Source organism: Buceros rhinoceros, unplaced genomic scaffold (assembly GCF_000710305.1).
Source record: "Buceros rhinoceros silvestris isolate BGI_N320 unplaced genomic scaffold, ASM71030v1 scaffold5557, whole genome shotgun sequence".
NCBI lineage: Eukaryota > Metazoa > Chordata > Aves > Bucerotiformes > Bucerotidae > Buceros > Buceros rhinoceros.
Window position 1 is genome coordinate 96,129 of NW_010423856.1, and position 17,106 is coordinate 113,234.

Genomic DNA, 17,106 nt, shown 5'->3' on the forward strand with positions numbered 1-17,106 from the left:
TTTCCCTAGACGTCAGAGATAACTGAGAATTTTCCATTTGCCATTTTGAAAAGAGAGATTGAAAACTGTTAATGCTTAAAAAGAAGAACTTAGGCAAAATTTTAAAAGGAGCTTTAGGGAGCATGAGGCCCAAATCCCATTTAATTTAATTTTATGTCTTGAAAACTAACAGAAGCAGAATAGATCAGGGGGCTGATAAGTGACATATCCATTTTGAGCTGGTCCTTTCTGTAAGGTCACCTTGGACAGAAATAGCAATCTACGAATAAAATTCAGTACTTTGTGAAAAATACTCTAAAAGTAGTCACTAGGTTCTTTCTGGAGGTCTCTGCCTTGCCTTTGAGAATCTTTTGGAGGAGAAACAAAAGCTCCTTGTAGCAGTTCTCCAGACAAGGGTCTGGCCTGTATGAGCCAAGAATCTCCTTTCTTCCCATCTTAGAAAATCCAATGGCTTTTTGAAACAGCACCACAAACCTGACCCCAGTAAAAAGATGGGACCTTCCTCCACAGAGTCACCTTTGACTGAAAGCCAGGACTGACTTTCTGCCCTGCTTCCACTTTTTTAAATCAAGAGAAAGAACATGGAGCCCTACCTGACAAGCTCAGGGCTAAGTGGTAGCCAGGGGCTCTCTGCAAGCCTGGCTGCCCCAGAACTGTGAATTTAGGCAGCTTCAAGGTGCCACAGTGGCTCTAGTTGCCGTCCTCTGACAGTTTGCATCTATTACTAACCATGCATAGGTTGTTCGGGTGATAAGGTTACACAAGCCTAGGGTTCTGAACCCAACCAGAAGAACACCTAGTTTCAGCAAGAAAATATAATTCCTGCCAGGCCTGTATCAAGGCTTAGTTTCGCACATATAGGCTGAGTTTCCTTGCTCAAAGTCCCTCTCACTTGAGGGCCAAATTCATACTCAGAGAGAGAGGCATTGGAGCCTTGGAGTTTTATATAACTTAAACCGTACGCTAAGTTCTGATCCTGAAGGGTTTGTAGATTTTGGTCTTTAGGATGAAGTGATTGCTTTAAAGTTATTGAAGAGGACATGCCAGTTTAACTGTTTACAATTCATGCTCTTGCTTCCTACAATGCATAGAATTATCATGCTGTTTATATGAAAAACACCCTGCTTAGCAGAACACAAGAGTAAAGTGTTGGAGTTATAAAACTACAGTATTTTAAAATCATAAATGTATAATGGAAACATGTTGCCATACCCTTGTTTGATGCAGAGACACAGTGCCAAAAGCTTGTCATACTGCATCATGATTCTGTCGTTTTTACCCTGAGGCTGCTTGATTTTTCATGAGTTTAACGCTGCCTGCATAACTTGTGTTTTATGCTCTTTTTTATCTTTAGATAATTTTGGAAGTGTAAATTTGTTTTCAAAAGTCTCAGGGGAAATTGTAATCTCTCCTGAATAACTAAAGATGTTTTAAGAAGAAGTTGTACAAAAATGCATGCATGGCCCATTATCAAATATGATTGGCTGGTTTAAGGGAATGGACTTGTAAAAATAATCCAAAGCAGAGCATTTTGGTATGACGTGAACATTTATAGAACTTGGCAGGTTTGGTTTTAAATATCGCGGTATTCAACAGTGCATCTTTTATCCCCTGCCATTTTTGTTGTTTTAGGTGGTAAACTCTCTTAGGAGAGTGTTCCCAAATAAAATGTATTCTGTCAAATACATGAACATTTTCAGACAAGATTCCTAAATACATGAATTCTAAGTTAAAAATGTAGCATTTCAAACATAATATTGGGCTCTGTCTGTTACAGAATGAATTCAACTTCTGTTTAATAACATATAGAGTGAAGTAAATGAGTTAGCTAATACTTATTTATAACACACACAGTTTTTAGTGCACCCAGTCCTGGTGTAATATCAAATATCTTCTTTACAATGACATTAATGGAAAAATTAATGTGTGGGTAAGTTGCTTGTATTTACCAAAATAGGCTCCAAATCAACAGAAATATGATAAAGAAAAAGCTAAAAAGGTTTATTATGTTAAATCTGACACTAAATTCTATGTCTTAGATTTCTGAGACAGGAAATGACAAGTAGCTGGGATCCATCTACTTAATTCCAGGCAGAACTGGAAGATAGGCCCCTGATACCCACTGCACTCCTGGACTGCAATCCAATGTTCTTTGCATGACTACATAACTCTTTCACAAAGAAGCCTAATAATGATTGCCTGTATTTTCTCAGAAATGCAGGAATAACCTCTGCTGTAAATAAGACAAACTTTACCTCCACCCATCAAGAATTTCAATTCATTTTACTTATGGTCTGGTCCACAACAAAAGTGGTAATATATGTCTTTTCTCTAAGAAGTTAGTAATTAGTGGACTCAACAGACAGTAGGAAATGTATATTCTGGACTGAACCAGAAGGCAAAGAAAAATTTGGACCAAATCAGAGCTACCCTCTTTGTTAAAGCTGAACGGTGTCTATTCAGGAATGGAATGGGCATTGGACAGAAAGCCAGGAGATGTCTAATTTCCAGTTTTTGCTTCCACTATCTGCATTTTGTCCTGGACTATTGCTACAGAGACTAGAACCAGTCCCATAAAAGCAAGGGACCAAGTCTGGCCACTCCTTTTGAACAGCTTCTCTGTCATGAGAACATTCCATAATGTGGAATTTACTTTTTTTTTAGAGATCCCACAGACAGCTGGTTAGTTTGTGTTTAGTTTCCACCTTACCAGTAAGTAACACAAACTAAACTTTTTCTTTCTCCTTTGCATGTCACATTTTCCTGAGAAACTACTGATGTTTATGTAAAGGGATGGGATGCTGCTGCTGTAATTAATATGTCTCTGCTGACTGCCAAGTTACTGTCTCTAAAAGACAGAGACCAATAAATATTTAAAAGTGATTTAAAGTTTGTGCACATAATACCTGTTTTGTTGAAATCTTCATTGCTGAAATAACAGTGGGTTCCTAGGGAAGAAAAAAGAGTTAAAATATAAAACAAACTCTATAAAAATTCATGCTATTTACCCAACATAGAAACCCTGAAATTAAACTAGACACTCTTTAGTAATACTGCTTCATGTTGTCTTTTGCAGTGGAATAGTTTCTAGCTGTAAGTGAATTAGAATGCAGGTACGTATTTGGATGATAGTGAACATAATTTTCAATTATTATTACAGTTTCATTGTGATTACTTTGTTACTAGTTTCACATATTGAAATTAATTTTGCACTTAATATTAAAACTGCATTTAAACAACTTCAAGGTAACATGAAAATAATAATGGCTGTATCAAAATACGTAGATACTATATATTAAAGGTGATAACACTGAAATAAGCAACATATTTTAACCATATCAGTGTGTGAAATTTTATTCATGAGAAGAAGCCTTAATCCCAAAGACAAACTTGTTGACTGCACCACACTATTCACATGCAAAGAAGTTACTCGTATTTGCAGAACACAGAACTAAAACTGGCAAGAGGTTTTTGTACCCTGGAATACTCGTTATTTAATCAACCTAATGGGACACTGGAAGAGTTATTGTCCTCCTAGCTAAGTCTACACTTCCTTATGTATAGCAAGCAGATGTCAAACCATTATCTAGTTTCTTACATGAGAGACTCTAGGAGTTATTTAACAGAAGAAGTATGTTTAGTTTTATTAAAAGTCTGTTACACCTTTTAGGCCCAGCTACTTGAAAGGATTTTAATCCTGAGAGTAACAGTGGTATAATTTGGTTACAGAGTGAACAAGTCAATTCTGTATGAACTTTATTCCACCTAAAAATCTGCCTTTGATCCCACGCATCATACTTTTGGTTATATACATTAATAAAGTCTTTATTAAGCTTTTACACCTGTGTAGCTTTCAGCTTGCTTATCCTGAGAGAATTTGATATGGGTCAGTGGATTTTAGGCATGTGGATTTGCCTTTACAAATTATGCCTTATATTATGAAACATCAATTAAATGTAACATTTGAATGAAAATTGAACTCGTTTGTTTGCTTGCTCAGCTGTTCAGAGAAATATGGCACAAATAGGGTTAAAAGACATGTAATAGATATGCAATACCTGTGTAATAGATATGGAAGACTTTCTGTTTCATGGAATTATTAATTTAAAAAATTGTGATCAGTGCATTGCAGTTTAAGCATCAAAATACATTGTTATGATGCATGTAGGCTCTTTAGTAACTAAAGGAAACGTATTTGGTTAAGAGACGTATAATTTCCTATTGCAAATTTCCTATTGGAAGATCCATATCTAACGCATACAAATTCTGTTTATTCCACTGAAATACATTAATGTCCTTTTTAGGGATAAACACATGCCAAAGGACATGAAGGAGCTTTCAAGTAAATCAGAACGCCAAAATCATTTTGTGTAATGAATAGTTATAAAGGAAAACACTAGATTTGGATTTGCCATTAACCATTCTACTTCTGCAAAGCCTTTCTGAAATAAAACTTTCACTCCATTTGTTTTCTTTCTTTCAATTTTACATTCCTCTCCTTTAGCTTGGCACTTCTACTTGATTTAGGGAAGAGACTCATACATTATCAACAATTGCCAAATTACCCTGCATTAATGTAATGACTTTTGCGTGTAGAAAAAAGGAAAAAAGCTGGGAGCCACAAATTACTTGTCTCATTTTCTCCTCACAGTTTCTACTTTATTTTTCTGTTAAAAAAATGAAAAAAAAACCCTCCACATTTCTACCGTCAAAAGACCCATAGATTGCAGAAACAGAGATACCCATTTTTCAGCAGTATCTTGCACTCAGACCAGTGTTTTCTGAGCAAGGTTGGCACCAGTAAAGACAAGTCTGACCATAAGTAAAAAATATTAAAAAGATATAGAAACGATATACAAAGATATACAAGGTCTGTTTAGAAATGTTGTTTTTCTTCAGAAACCAAAGATAAAGGCATGGCACCTGAGCATCATGAGGACATGGTAGGTGAGCCCCCGTGACAGGTTCAGAGCACAGGCCTTGTCAGCACATCTGGAGCGAGGCCACATGATGCGGGGCTCTCTGACCATGCAAGCACCGTCTTCACACTGTCAGATTAACCTCACCCTCCCAGCTAGGTATCAACCCCCCTGAAAGCCTGGAGCCTGTGAAATGGTGCCATAAACCAGCACTGACAAAAAGAATAGCATGGGGAATGTAAATGATTCGTTGTTGTGTACAAAACACAAGACATCCCTGGGTTCTGTCTGGAAAGCCTTTGAAAGGTTTACTCAGCCTCGACTTGCATGAGTGCCTATAGGATGCCATGTATTTTAGGTGGCTGAGCTAGGAAAAATGGAAGGGATTGATTTTCACAAAAAGGTACTAAAGATTAGGGGTGTTTAAGGTGTCTTGTGTCATGAAAATGAGACTCTAAAGCCACCTTTAAAAATGTAAACACTTTCTTTGTTTCTCAGATTATTAGGCACAAGAACTCTGTGCAGATCACCCTTTTTTCCCTAAAGTATCTTCCTCGTTACACTATGCTGATAGACTGGATAGTGTTAAGAGTTGATGCAGTTATAAAATCTGCATATTGCATATCTTTGCAGGAGAAAACACAGGCGTTATTCTCAGGATTGCACAGACACATATTGAACTACAGAACGTAATAGCTCTGAGATTCAGAGATACTAACTTACTTTTTAAACTGTAAAACAAGAGCCCAGAATGTCATTTATTTTATCATTACCCTCCACCTAGCACTGAAAGTTTCAAGGTTTATTTTGACTAGCGTCTGGGCCTCTACATGACAAGCTCATTAGAGGGCTATGCCAGGCTATTCCTTGGCTACACTGCAAGAAGTTTAGTTTGCAGCTGTCCACAGAGAAATCTACAACCTGACACTTGAAATTTAGCCGCACTTACCCGAAAGACTGTCATTTCTTCCAGCAAGACTTCCTCTAAATCATGCCAAGTCTCCTTAGGAATTGAAACCACTTTAAGAACTGTTCCAATATCTTGGGGAAAAAAAAAAAAAGAAAATGTTTTCAGGTTCTTAAGATGCATACTTCAGTTTCAGAGCAGCCACTTTCTTGTAGTATGTAATTATTTTACATATAAAGATTGTGAACTCACGTATCTGAGTATTTGTTGTTTAAAATACCTACTGCTATTTAAAATAACCTAGAAAAACCCTGAATTTCAGTAGGACATGTCACTGAAGTCTTCCACGTATCAAAATGCAACAAAGAAGACAAACAAATAACTACTACAGTTATTAAAGAATGAAAAGGACTGAAATACTCTTTAAGTGACACTATAAAATGACAGATGTTTCAGTCATTTAATTGAGGGAGGAAATGCGGTAAATTTATCCAGCCATGTTTTATGGTCCATTTTGAATATGATGTTTGTCATTCTTAAAATACATATGAAGATGCTGTCAGAAGGCTCAGTATGGATACAAAAACATCTGGACAAATGTTGTTACGCAGATTAAGCGTTAGATGAAGCTGTTTTTCCCTACGTCAAATGAAGTACCTAAGATGTATAAACCCATTGAGGCAACTATATTTCTCTATGTTAGATACTGGTCTTCACTGAGGGGTAAAATGCAATATAGCTTGTGTCTTCTGTTCAGAAATAGGTGTGTGCCAGCATTTTAATACTACAACATTTACAGTCTTGGATTTTTGTAATTGGCTTTAACACGAACAAGGTCAATGCTTGAAGTTCCAGAGCTCCAGCTTTTGGTTTTGAGAATATGGCTGAGACTTAAGACAACCTCTGTTTTACAGCTTCTGCATCTGTGATTTATTTGTTTGCTTCCATGAACAGAATTTTCAGGGAACAACAACAACAACAAAAGGGAATCATTTCTAGGGTGGTGTACATGACTGCAGGCTCTCTGAAATGGAAACACGCTGAAGGTGACTTTTCTTTTTAACCAGCCAAGAGCAGTGCCATGTAAATGTATCGTAGCAATAACAGCTCTGAGGACTTCTCACGTTGTACATTCTATAGCAGTAATCATTCAGGAAAATATAAAGCATTTCAAATGGATAGAACCCTCAAAGTAGCAGAACTATGAAGGTGAACACTCTCAAAACAAGAATTAACCATCAGTTACACAAAATCTAAACATAATTTGTATGTAAATATATTCATATGTGTTACTTGAAATTTCTGATTAAAAAGATGACAACTCACCTCTTAAATGTTGAAAATGCATATAAAATTAAAATAAAATAGATTATGCAGGTTAAAAATGTTTTTATAAGGTGACTAACTTAAAATATATCGATCTCATAAGAAAATTCTCATATTTCAACTTCTTTACATGAATTTGGATTAAAATATTCTAGAAACCCTAGAATATCTTGTAGAACTGAGATTTTCATTTTTCCATCTGCTCCCCTTTAAACAGATGTTGGTTTCTAAATACGTAATTTTGGAAGCTTAGAAAGAAGTGATTTTTTTTCCCACAAAATATGCACATCACTGTTTTATTTCATTAGTCACAAACTCATATATTCTTTTTTAAAAAAGAAAAACTGGTTCTTTTTTTAAAACAGCAACATCAAGGCAAAGCACATGTTTCTTTTTATTCAAGCGCCTACATGAAAATACTAGAGTAGTAAAATATACTAGATAGGTCATTTTACAAGCAGTTTTCATTATGGTTACTGCTACTGATTGAGTATATTTAACTCAAGAAATACTAGAACAATACAGAACAAATGCAATATAAACCTTAAAACGACACATTTCTACAAGAGAGTTATTCAGGACAACAGGTAATTTAACATTAGTTATGCTTGTAATTTGATGGATGAGTTCATTTCCTTAATTACACTGATAATTTGATGACTGGTTTTCAGGAAAACACATTTTAGGGGTAAAAATAGATAATTCTGATCTAGTAAATATAACAGCGTAGCAACGTGTCATGACTGTGTTCTGTGTTGAACTATGGCTGCCCTCAGATACAATCCGTAAATTCCATCTTCTAGAAATACAAGGGAATTTTTGATGAAACAGCACAAGGGAAACTGTGGAGCCTCAGCGGGCACTGAGCAGGCAGGAGTTCTCCACACAGTGTTGTTTCAAAAAAGGCCTGACTTTTAAGTGGATCTTGCAACAATTACCAGTCTCTTGATGCTTGAGAAATCCTCTGAGGTCAAAGATACACTGTGTTAATCACTAAGGCGACTCTGGTCAGGCCACAGGTACCAAAGTGGGGTGTTATCTCAGCTCTAGATCAAGTTTTACAGAGTAGTATTTCAAACAATTTCACACAAACGGAATCAGGCTTCTCCTTTAGGATCAATAGGCTCTGCTCAGTAAGATAAGATTACTGTTATTAATTTGCTTTACTGACAGATGCACATTGACTGTGCCAAACCATCCCAAACATCAGACACTCAGGATATGCATTAAGTGCATATCTTAAATCCTGTTTTTTTCTGATATAATTTCAAGCATGCTGATACGATTTTATTTCCATTGTGAAACACTGGTGCAATCACAGTGGGAAAGAAACTGCTCAGCTAAAGATTTCACCCACAGGAAAGGAAAATGTGACCACACTGGGTGGCTATTAATTATGTTTTGTTCGATTATCATCAGTTATTCAATGAAAAGGAAAAAAAAAGTATTTCTTCAACATACCGAAGTTCAGCAGCGTGTGGGAATAATGTAGATTGCTGAAACAGCAATGGGAAAATACAGAGAGAAGTATCTAATCTGATGGGACAGACCTGCACAGAAAAAACCAGTCATACCCCAGGAGAGCGTAATTCTGGTTTTGTCACAGGTTCAGATCATCAAGTGGGAAACTGGACTGTGACTGGAGTCCCTAATCTGCTCCCTGGTTTGTTCTCTGTTTGGGGAAGATGTATTATGCATGATTGTGTATCTGTTTCTGGTTCCTTTGACTTTGACCAGCCGGCTCAGCGCAGCTTTCCAGCAAAAGGCAGGAAGGGCCTCAGATCTGCCTCTTTTCCTTTCTCCTGTGTGGAGGATGCTCTTTCCTCATTCTGAAAACCACAATAAGGACAGCGAGCTCAGAGGAGAGTGGAGCATCTTTTGTGACCCAGATCCAAGCACATGTTGTAACGCCTGTTCTTGTCCCATGAGGGTATAACCTCCTGCTGGAAAAAGAACAGTTTCTATGGACAGAAGTTATATTTCAAGAAATTTTATCACTGCACTTACAAAGCTGGGGTTTTAGTGCTGAAACCTCTTTTGGCAAGCACAAGTAATAATCTTCCAACACTTATCTTTGCAGTTCTTGGGCATAACTATCGGCAATGTTGGGTGGGATCCAGAGCACTTACCACACACCTGAATATTAGTGGTTTAGGGAATCAAGCGAGAGCCTAAATTTCCAACTCAAAGGTAAGAGCTAGATAACATTGGGGCATTTTCAGAGGGAGACTTTCCCTGACTAATTTAGATAGGAGCCACTATCACAATGATAACTCTCTATAAGCTTTAGCTCAGGTTTAAGTAAGTCTTCCTGCGCTGTCTGAAAACAGACAGGAACTTCTGCATAATTATTCATCTTAGTCTAATAGAAGTCTCAAGAAAGTACAAGGAATCTCTCTTTGGAAGCATTTATCTTTCTGTTGCAGAAGCCAAGGCATCTTTCTTAGACTGAATGCCAAACTTTGGTGAGATAAATGCCACCTCTTGTGCTCAAGATGTAGACATAAATCAGTTCCTTATGTTTGTTCAGCATCATACTCTGGATGCTGAAGGGTTTGTTCCTTCCCGTCACAGCCAAGGGGAGTATTGCCATTAATTTTTTTTCCAGGCTGAATCAGGTCATAGAAGACTTGTTGAAAGGCACAAAACACTGCATTGAAGTCTCTAATGTGTGATGGAAAATATATGTGTTGTGTAAAATCATATGAAACTACTTTTCAATGTTTTATGCAAGAACATACTGTAGCACTGGTATCTAATAAATGAGTTCACAGCCTTAAAAAGCTGGAATGCTTTCTGCAGAGCTGCATTTCCTGCAGTAAATGTTCTGAATTGCTATACATGCACTGTGTTTGGTATGCAAAACTTCATCAGCTCTCAGTTTACTCATAATATATTTCAGGTATCAACATGAAAGAGACCTGGAGATTTATTGCTTTCGAAATCTGACCCCAGGTCTAGTGCACCAGCAAGTCAAAAATTGGATTGTTATCAGACAGACAGACAGAAATTTTTTGGTCCAAAACTGAAAAGAAACAGTAGGGTTTTGGCTTGATTTGTTTTGGCTTCATGATGCCAATGGGTAATTACTAGCAATTATGTTCAATAGAAGTTTAAAATACTTTTACTCAACACAACTGAAACACCAGCCAACTAATGGAAAGTCTTCAAAGGTGAAGCAGATACGCCAACTGCTAATAGTTCTGAAGCCCCTGAACCCAGGCAAATGCACACCAGCTAATTTCTGACTATTATTTATTATTATCACCTTTCTGGAAAAAAAAAAAGTATTTGCTGAGTGTATGTTTCTACTTTTATAAAATGTCCAAGCTGTATGACTCAGCAAATGCTTTGGAAGGGATGTCACATTTCTATTTGAATATCAGTTCTTCTTAAAACACTTTGTATGTGCCAGATATCTTCATCTTAAGTAAAACAATGCACTCTTCTAGCTAAAGAGCTGGGCATCTTAAGGCAGTATTTGAAATACACAAGATATTTCCCATATCTGGATACTTGTCCCCTTTATGTTAATACTTCTTATGCTGCACTTCAAAATGAGTACCTCAAAATCTGCATTTTAATACTAAATTATAATTAATGAGTCAAGATATTTCTAAATTCCCTAATAACAGTAGCTGAAAAAAGAGTGTTTTGATCTTAATCCAGCTGGCAAAGCTCCTAAAGAATTAAGCTCTGCAGGCCAGGGCCTGAACCTGTAACAGCAAGTGTATGTAAAAAAGACCTCTCCATATGCACAGTTTTGAGTCTTGCCCCAAATTTTCACAGTTCTACACTGGAACACAAATCAGTGTTCTGTCTTCCAGGATATGAAATATTATCTGATCTATGTCTCCATAATGTCTGGAGGAGCACACAGTGAGGATTCAAGAGTTCTCACCTGTGCCAATGAACATCACATCATATTGGCCATCTTCTGCATCTACACGATCTACTACTATCTGTGTGAACTGGTAATCCACATCTGTTTTGATCATGATTGGACGGTTGTTGATAGGGAATACCGGGTTGTACATGGCTGGATGACTTCTTGCAAATGTTATAACTTCATCGGGAAGGTCCTTGGTGGAATCAAAGCCTCCAAATGTTTTACTGGGACACTGGAATTATAAACAACAAATGTTTTATATTTTATTAACGATTGCTAGAATCATATTAGAAATCCATTTCATTACAATCATCCCACCTACTGCAGTCTATAATTAAATATGACAAAGGACCTAAGTGTTTCATGACAGACAGCAAAAGTTAATTCTGTCACTATAAGACTATGTTTTTTTCATTTTGGATTTAAATCTATATGGTTAACAGAGTGTAAATGAATTCTCACACATAATTTTTCTTACCACTATGCAGTGCAAATGGATTTTTAGTCATTTACTGCTTTGTATTAATCTTTAATTGGCAGAAGGAATAAATCCTTAATTATCTAGAATCATTCAATACGAGACAAACAATTTCAGTATTTGGTTATGTATACAACAGAAAATTAATAATGCACAGTCTTAGCTTCAAAATACTGTCTTCAGAAGTTGACTGAAAATCAATTCCTTTCCTAGGAACCAAATGCTTAAATGCTGGGACAATTCCCTGTCCTAAAGACTTTTCAAACTGTTGCTTGTCTCAACAAGCCTGTGTCATCCATGCATTCCCGGTAACATGGATCCTGTTACACTAAATCAAAACAAATGAGTCACGTTCTAAATGTATCTCTACTCTCTAAAGAAAAGGCTCTTGAGAGTGTTAATGATCATACTGACAATGTGAACAGTTAGGTGAAACCACTCTCGCTAAAGAACTGAAATAACTCCTCACTGTAGTGTACCGTGCAGTAACAGAAAAGTTGGGATCCCCTTGAGGTTAAAATCACCCCTGTGAAGTAACACAGTAAAAAGACCCTTTGCCCTCTTAGACAGCCGTGGCTGGGCCAGATAGTTTTGCCTCTACTCTGTGGAAAGCAGAGAATTCCCTCATGCATTCTACCAACATGAGCAAAACATGGAGGCTGAGAAGAGGAGAAGTAGTAAGACTATGGCTTTTATACCCACAAAAATATTCCTCCACTTTCACATACTGCATGTCCTCATGGGGTGACTTGAGGACTATGGCTAATCACCACTATTTGTCCTTGTCTATTCTGAGGAATTGGTCAGCATTTTATGAACAGTTAGAGGTTACTTTAAAGTAAGCATTAGTAGTATGTTAGTAATGTTAAATGGATGAAGACAATGAGCCACAAGCGCATCAAATCACCAGTCAAAAGATATTTGAGAAGTACTTGCTGTCCCCTACTCTTAACCTGCTCAGATACTTATTTAAGACGTATAAAACTCTGGAACCCAGCAATAATAATGTTTATGGCATTTGGACCTGACATATGAACAGCAGGTGTTAAAATGACCTAGATAATTTGCCCTTTATATCCATATATAGAATATCTTCCAAATAAATTAAAAACCTAGTGGCCAGCATATTATTAACCAAGAATCCAGACCTTGCAGGACACTCAGCAGAAGAAATCAATTGTCTTTGCTATCACCTTGATCCAAATTATTAATAATTCATCAGAAACGAAATTAAAAAATCAATGCTGTCAAAAGAAGTCATTGTTATACTCAGCAAAGGGACCCTTCCAGCATGGACATATAAAGTGTAAATTATCCCTTTTTGGCATATTTGTTAGTAAGCAAATTCCCGCATTCTGTTCCATTACATGGTATGGAAGGGAGGAAAGGAGGAAGGGAGGGAGGAAAGGAGGAAGGGAGGGAGGGAGGGAGGGAGAATATTTGATGAATGCATGTGGAGCAGAAAAGCAATTTAGTTACCTACATTACTGTGTCAACATTTTTTCATCCTTTTTATTGTAGTATGTTCCTGTTTTCTTGCACAGAGATATTACAAAGAGCAAGTCAGGCAGGCTTTTTATAATCATTGGTCAAACTATTATCTGTCTCAAAAATTGCATTCAAAATTCTGCACTTTAGTTTTAAGTTTGCTTTACTTTTTTATGAATATTCTAACTACCGTTCTATACTAATTACTTAGATTAATTAGATAATGATTAATTAGGTAATATATATAAACTGTTCTAAGTATAAAAGTCACTACACAAGAACTAAGTATTGTTAATTGCAGCTGGGCAAACACTAAAAAAAAAGTAAATGAATATTCATTTCAGCTTTGAGTAAATTAATTTCAGATGTGCTTCAATTGCTTGATTATTTACTTTCTGGCTCATTTTCTAACAAAGGATTTTACTTGCAGCAATGTTGACTAAGAAATATTTTATGCAGAACAATCATCAAACTAGAATTAGTGTCATAATTCTATGTGTTTAATTGAGACTCCCAGTTCTCAGAGTCAGATTACTCCTTGGATCCTCTGGTTTTCTGAGAATAAAAAAAAAAAATGACAGTAACTTTGTGTCTGTATGTCTAATGTTTAAAGAGCATTACCTGGTCTAGGCTGTGGCTCACATTCATCCCACCTCGCTTTAGGAAGCTGACTGAGACAAAATCAAACTCCCATTGCTATAATTCCCTCCTGTTTCAACATAGTGAAACGGCCACCACCAGTACGTGAGATCTTTCTCATCCACAGTCCCAATTACTTGCAGAAGAATCTCAGCTCTCACGAAGTCAGAGATTGCAATGGAATGGAATGGAATGGAATGGAATGGAATGGAATAGAATAGAATAGAATAGAATAGTTGCCCTGGGGAGGAAAGTCCTGTCATGTTTGCTCTTTTTATGGTTACAAAACCGCGATACACAAGAAAGACATTATCCTGGATACTAATGATACTACTGCTTTTGATATTAGTGGGTCTACGTCAAGCTAATTAGCAAGGCACTTCATCAGATTCAGATGTCAAAAGATATGCATGAATACAAATATTCTGAAAACGTTTGGAGAAATGAGCTTGATCTTGGATTCAGGTGAAGTTAAAGAATTCTTAAATGTAACATCCACTTTTGGTGGTTGGTTCCCGGTATGCTGTCAGAAGTTTCGATCACTCAGGAGGAGGTAATTAAGCTATCCTCTAACCGGCCTACTAGGGAGTCCAACAAAATAAATAAATAGCTACATTTAGGTAAGAAAATAAAAAGTGCTTTAGTCATAACTGTAGGTAGACTCTCGGTACCATGGAGCAAAGAAAGCATGAGTTCTGTGGCTGAATTCACAGGAAGTCAGACGAATTCAGGATGAGATACCTCATTCAAGATGAGTTATATACAAAAATCCTCCCTCCTCTTCCAAGTATTGTTAAAAGTTAAAAAAGAAAAAATTGTGTATTCTTAAAGGAATAATCCTTTAATCCTGTGAAGTTGATGTAGAATTGTTCACAAAGTTTTCTGACTTTTCAAAAGGACCATTATCTTTCCCGTGTCTTTACTCGTACTGGACAAGTCACCAGATGCTCAAGAAGTTCACTGGCACCTCACCTATCAATTCTTCAAAAAAATCGGCAATGTTTAAATGCACTGAGATCTGGAACTGAATAACTGAAAGAAGCTCAGGTTTTGTTTCTTTCTTCCCTTTCCCCATTTCTTGGAGAAGGAAGCCACAAATGCAATATCTAAAGAGACTTCAAAAACCTTTCTTTATTCTTAGCAGGTCTTCAAAGCCATTGAAAATACATCCTATTTTATCACTTTAGAAATAAAAAGCTTCTTTCCAACCAGAAATGTCTTGCGTTTTAAAATTCGGTTTTATCCTACTAATACAATAGAAAGATTTTAGCAACTGTGAGGGGAAAAAAATTCTTTTTCAAAGTGATAGACACCAAGATTAGAGTCAATGGAGTAGGCTAGGAGAAACTGATGGTCTCAGCCACTCTTTAATTAGCATCATTTACAGTGGCATGGCCTCTCACACTAAATAATGCAACTGCAGGGCTATGTAGTCTATAATCTGGGATCACATCCACCTTTAGTCAAGAAAAATATTTACAGTGAAATACAATCAACTTCACACTTCCTTCAAAAATCTTAGTATAAGTAATTTATAATGAAACTGTAAAGGTAAAATCCATTCTGAGAAGCCAGGGAGAAAAAAAGTATATGTAACTTAACTGTATTTCCCTGCTTTGGCAAAAGATCTTGTGGCTTAGGTCACTTAGCCAATTAGGAGCTGGATTCGTGTCTCTGCTTTTCTGCTTGTTCTTGGGAATTTGATCAAGTTATTCTTCTCCCATATGGATCTCAGTTGAAGACCCTCAAACAAGTCTCGGAATAACCCACAGGCTCTGAGGCAGGCAGAGCTGTGTTACTGGTCTCTAGAGCAAATATTTGAGTTGTGCATTCAGAATAATAGAGCTGCATCCAATCTCTCTCCAGCAGTCGGTTCTTTCTCTAACTCTATTTTTGTGATAGAAATAACATTCTTCATTCTTATTTGTCTGTAGTTTTACATAATACATTTTTTTTGTTGTTTTGTTTAGAAAGGTTAATCAATACTGGAATCAAAGAGGACTATAAATAAACAGAATAATGAACACTAATTTATCAAGTCTGTCAGACTGTAAAGATGACATTAGCTATACAAGAAATACCAAAAATATCCACTCATTCATGTTTTTGCACAGGGACTAAAACAATACAATTTCAAAAAAAAACTTCTCTGACATATCAGCATTAACTATGGTAACAAAAAAAAAAAAGAAAAAATCAGCATCAAATCAGAAATGAAACCTCTGCTACGCTGCAGAGCTTGTATTTTAACTTTGGAATAAATTAGGAATCCCTTTAGCAGTGTAGTGAGGGAGTGAGGAGCACTGAGGAATCTGGCTGTCAGGGAGCCACTGTTTTCCTTTACTTAGGAAGTAATTTTCATTAGTATGAGAATATATATTTTCTAACTGCTGGAGATCAGTTGAGAGATCAGGTTTGAAAGAACAATTTCAAGACATACTAGAGAGAAGTAGAAACCTGGACAATTTAAAAGAAATGATCAAAGTTATTCATGGTTTGTTTTGTGCTTTATATTTAAGGACACTTTTAAAAGAATGTTATAGACAGATACACTCTTTACATTTACGTGTTCATGTTTATATGTATAAATGTATATATATATTTAGTCTTCAGCAATGATGTTTCAGAACTTAAATGGGCGAAGCTGATTTATACTAGCTAACGAGATACCCCAATGTACACAATTAATGTTTTTTTGACCCATGGCTTATCTTCTTAGACTACTGAGGGGCAGTTAAGTATTTGTAGGAAGAGATGACATCACCTGGGTATTGTAAATACGGATGTCCTGTATTTTAGTCATTCATAAACTAGAAACAGAGAAACAGGTAGAAGCATAGATTTTAAAGAATGCTAGTGGAATTTAGAAATAACCATAGTCACTCTATCATCCATTACAGAAATAAGAAATAGATTTAATGTCAAGAACAATTGAAAGTTTCTTAACAGCCAGGCAGATGCTCTGTTTTCTGTTCATTCTCACTAAGAATGACTCAGGCAATATTTGGAACAAAGACAAATTCCAGGGAAAGGATAATGCAGAGTAATTTATTAAACGTTTGACTTTCAGTAACGTTCTCCAGCCATTGCTCAAAATTCTGCTGAAGTTGTTAATATGAATGCCAAAACTAAAACCCAAATGAAGTTGTTGCAGTTTCATACTTTACAAGAAAATCAGTACATTTTGGACCTGGAGGAATTGTTAGCTTTCCTTTCTGCCACCCCATCCATTTTCAGTTTCTTTCCTGGATCACAACTTGTGGACCATGCAATGTGTGAAAATATTTTCTGTGGTTTTCCCTTCCTAGAATACTGTAATTCTTAGGTACTTACAGTTCCTGGCCGTGGGTATGGCACTCGCCCTTGGTAGGGTACCCACTGGTAGTTTGGGCCATCTCGGTGGGCATAGGGACCAAGAAATACCCTCCGCACATCAGTCATGCTGTACATACACACTGCT

The 17,106-nt window shown here is 36.5% G+C and overlaps 1 protein-coding gene across 1 annotated transcript in view; it reads right to left on the reverse strand.

Annotated features, from left to right (window-relative positions):
- SEMA3A (sema domain, immunoglobulin domain (Ig), short basic domain, secreted, (semaphorin) 3A) overlaps positions 1-17,106 on the reverse strand; it is a 48,356-nt gene that overhangs the window by 16,004 nt on the left and 15,246 nt on the right. The window contains exons 6-9 of the mRNA XM_010140569.1: positions 16,980-17,104; positions 11,054-11,273; positions 5,869-5,960; positions 2,907-2,948 (exon numbers count right to left, since the gene is read on the reverse strand). Coding sequence (XP_010138871.1) covers positions 2,907-2,948; positions 5,869-5,960; positions 11,054-11,273; positions 16,980-17,104 — 479 coding nt within the window. The remainder of the gene's footprint in view (positions 1-2,906; positions 2,949-5,868; positions 5,961-11,053; positions 11,274-16,979; positions 17,105-17,106) is intronic.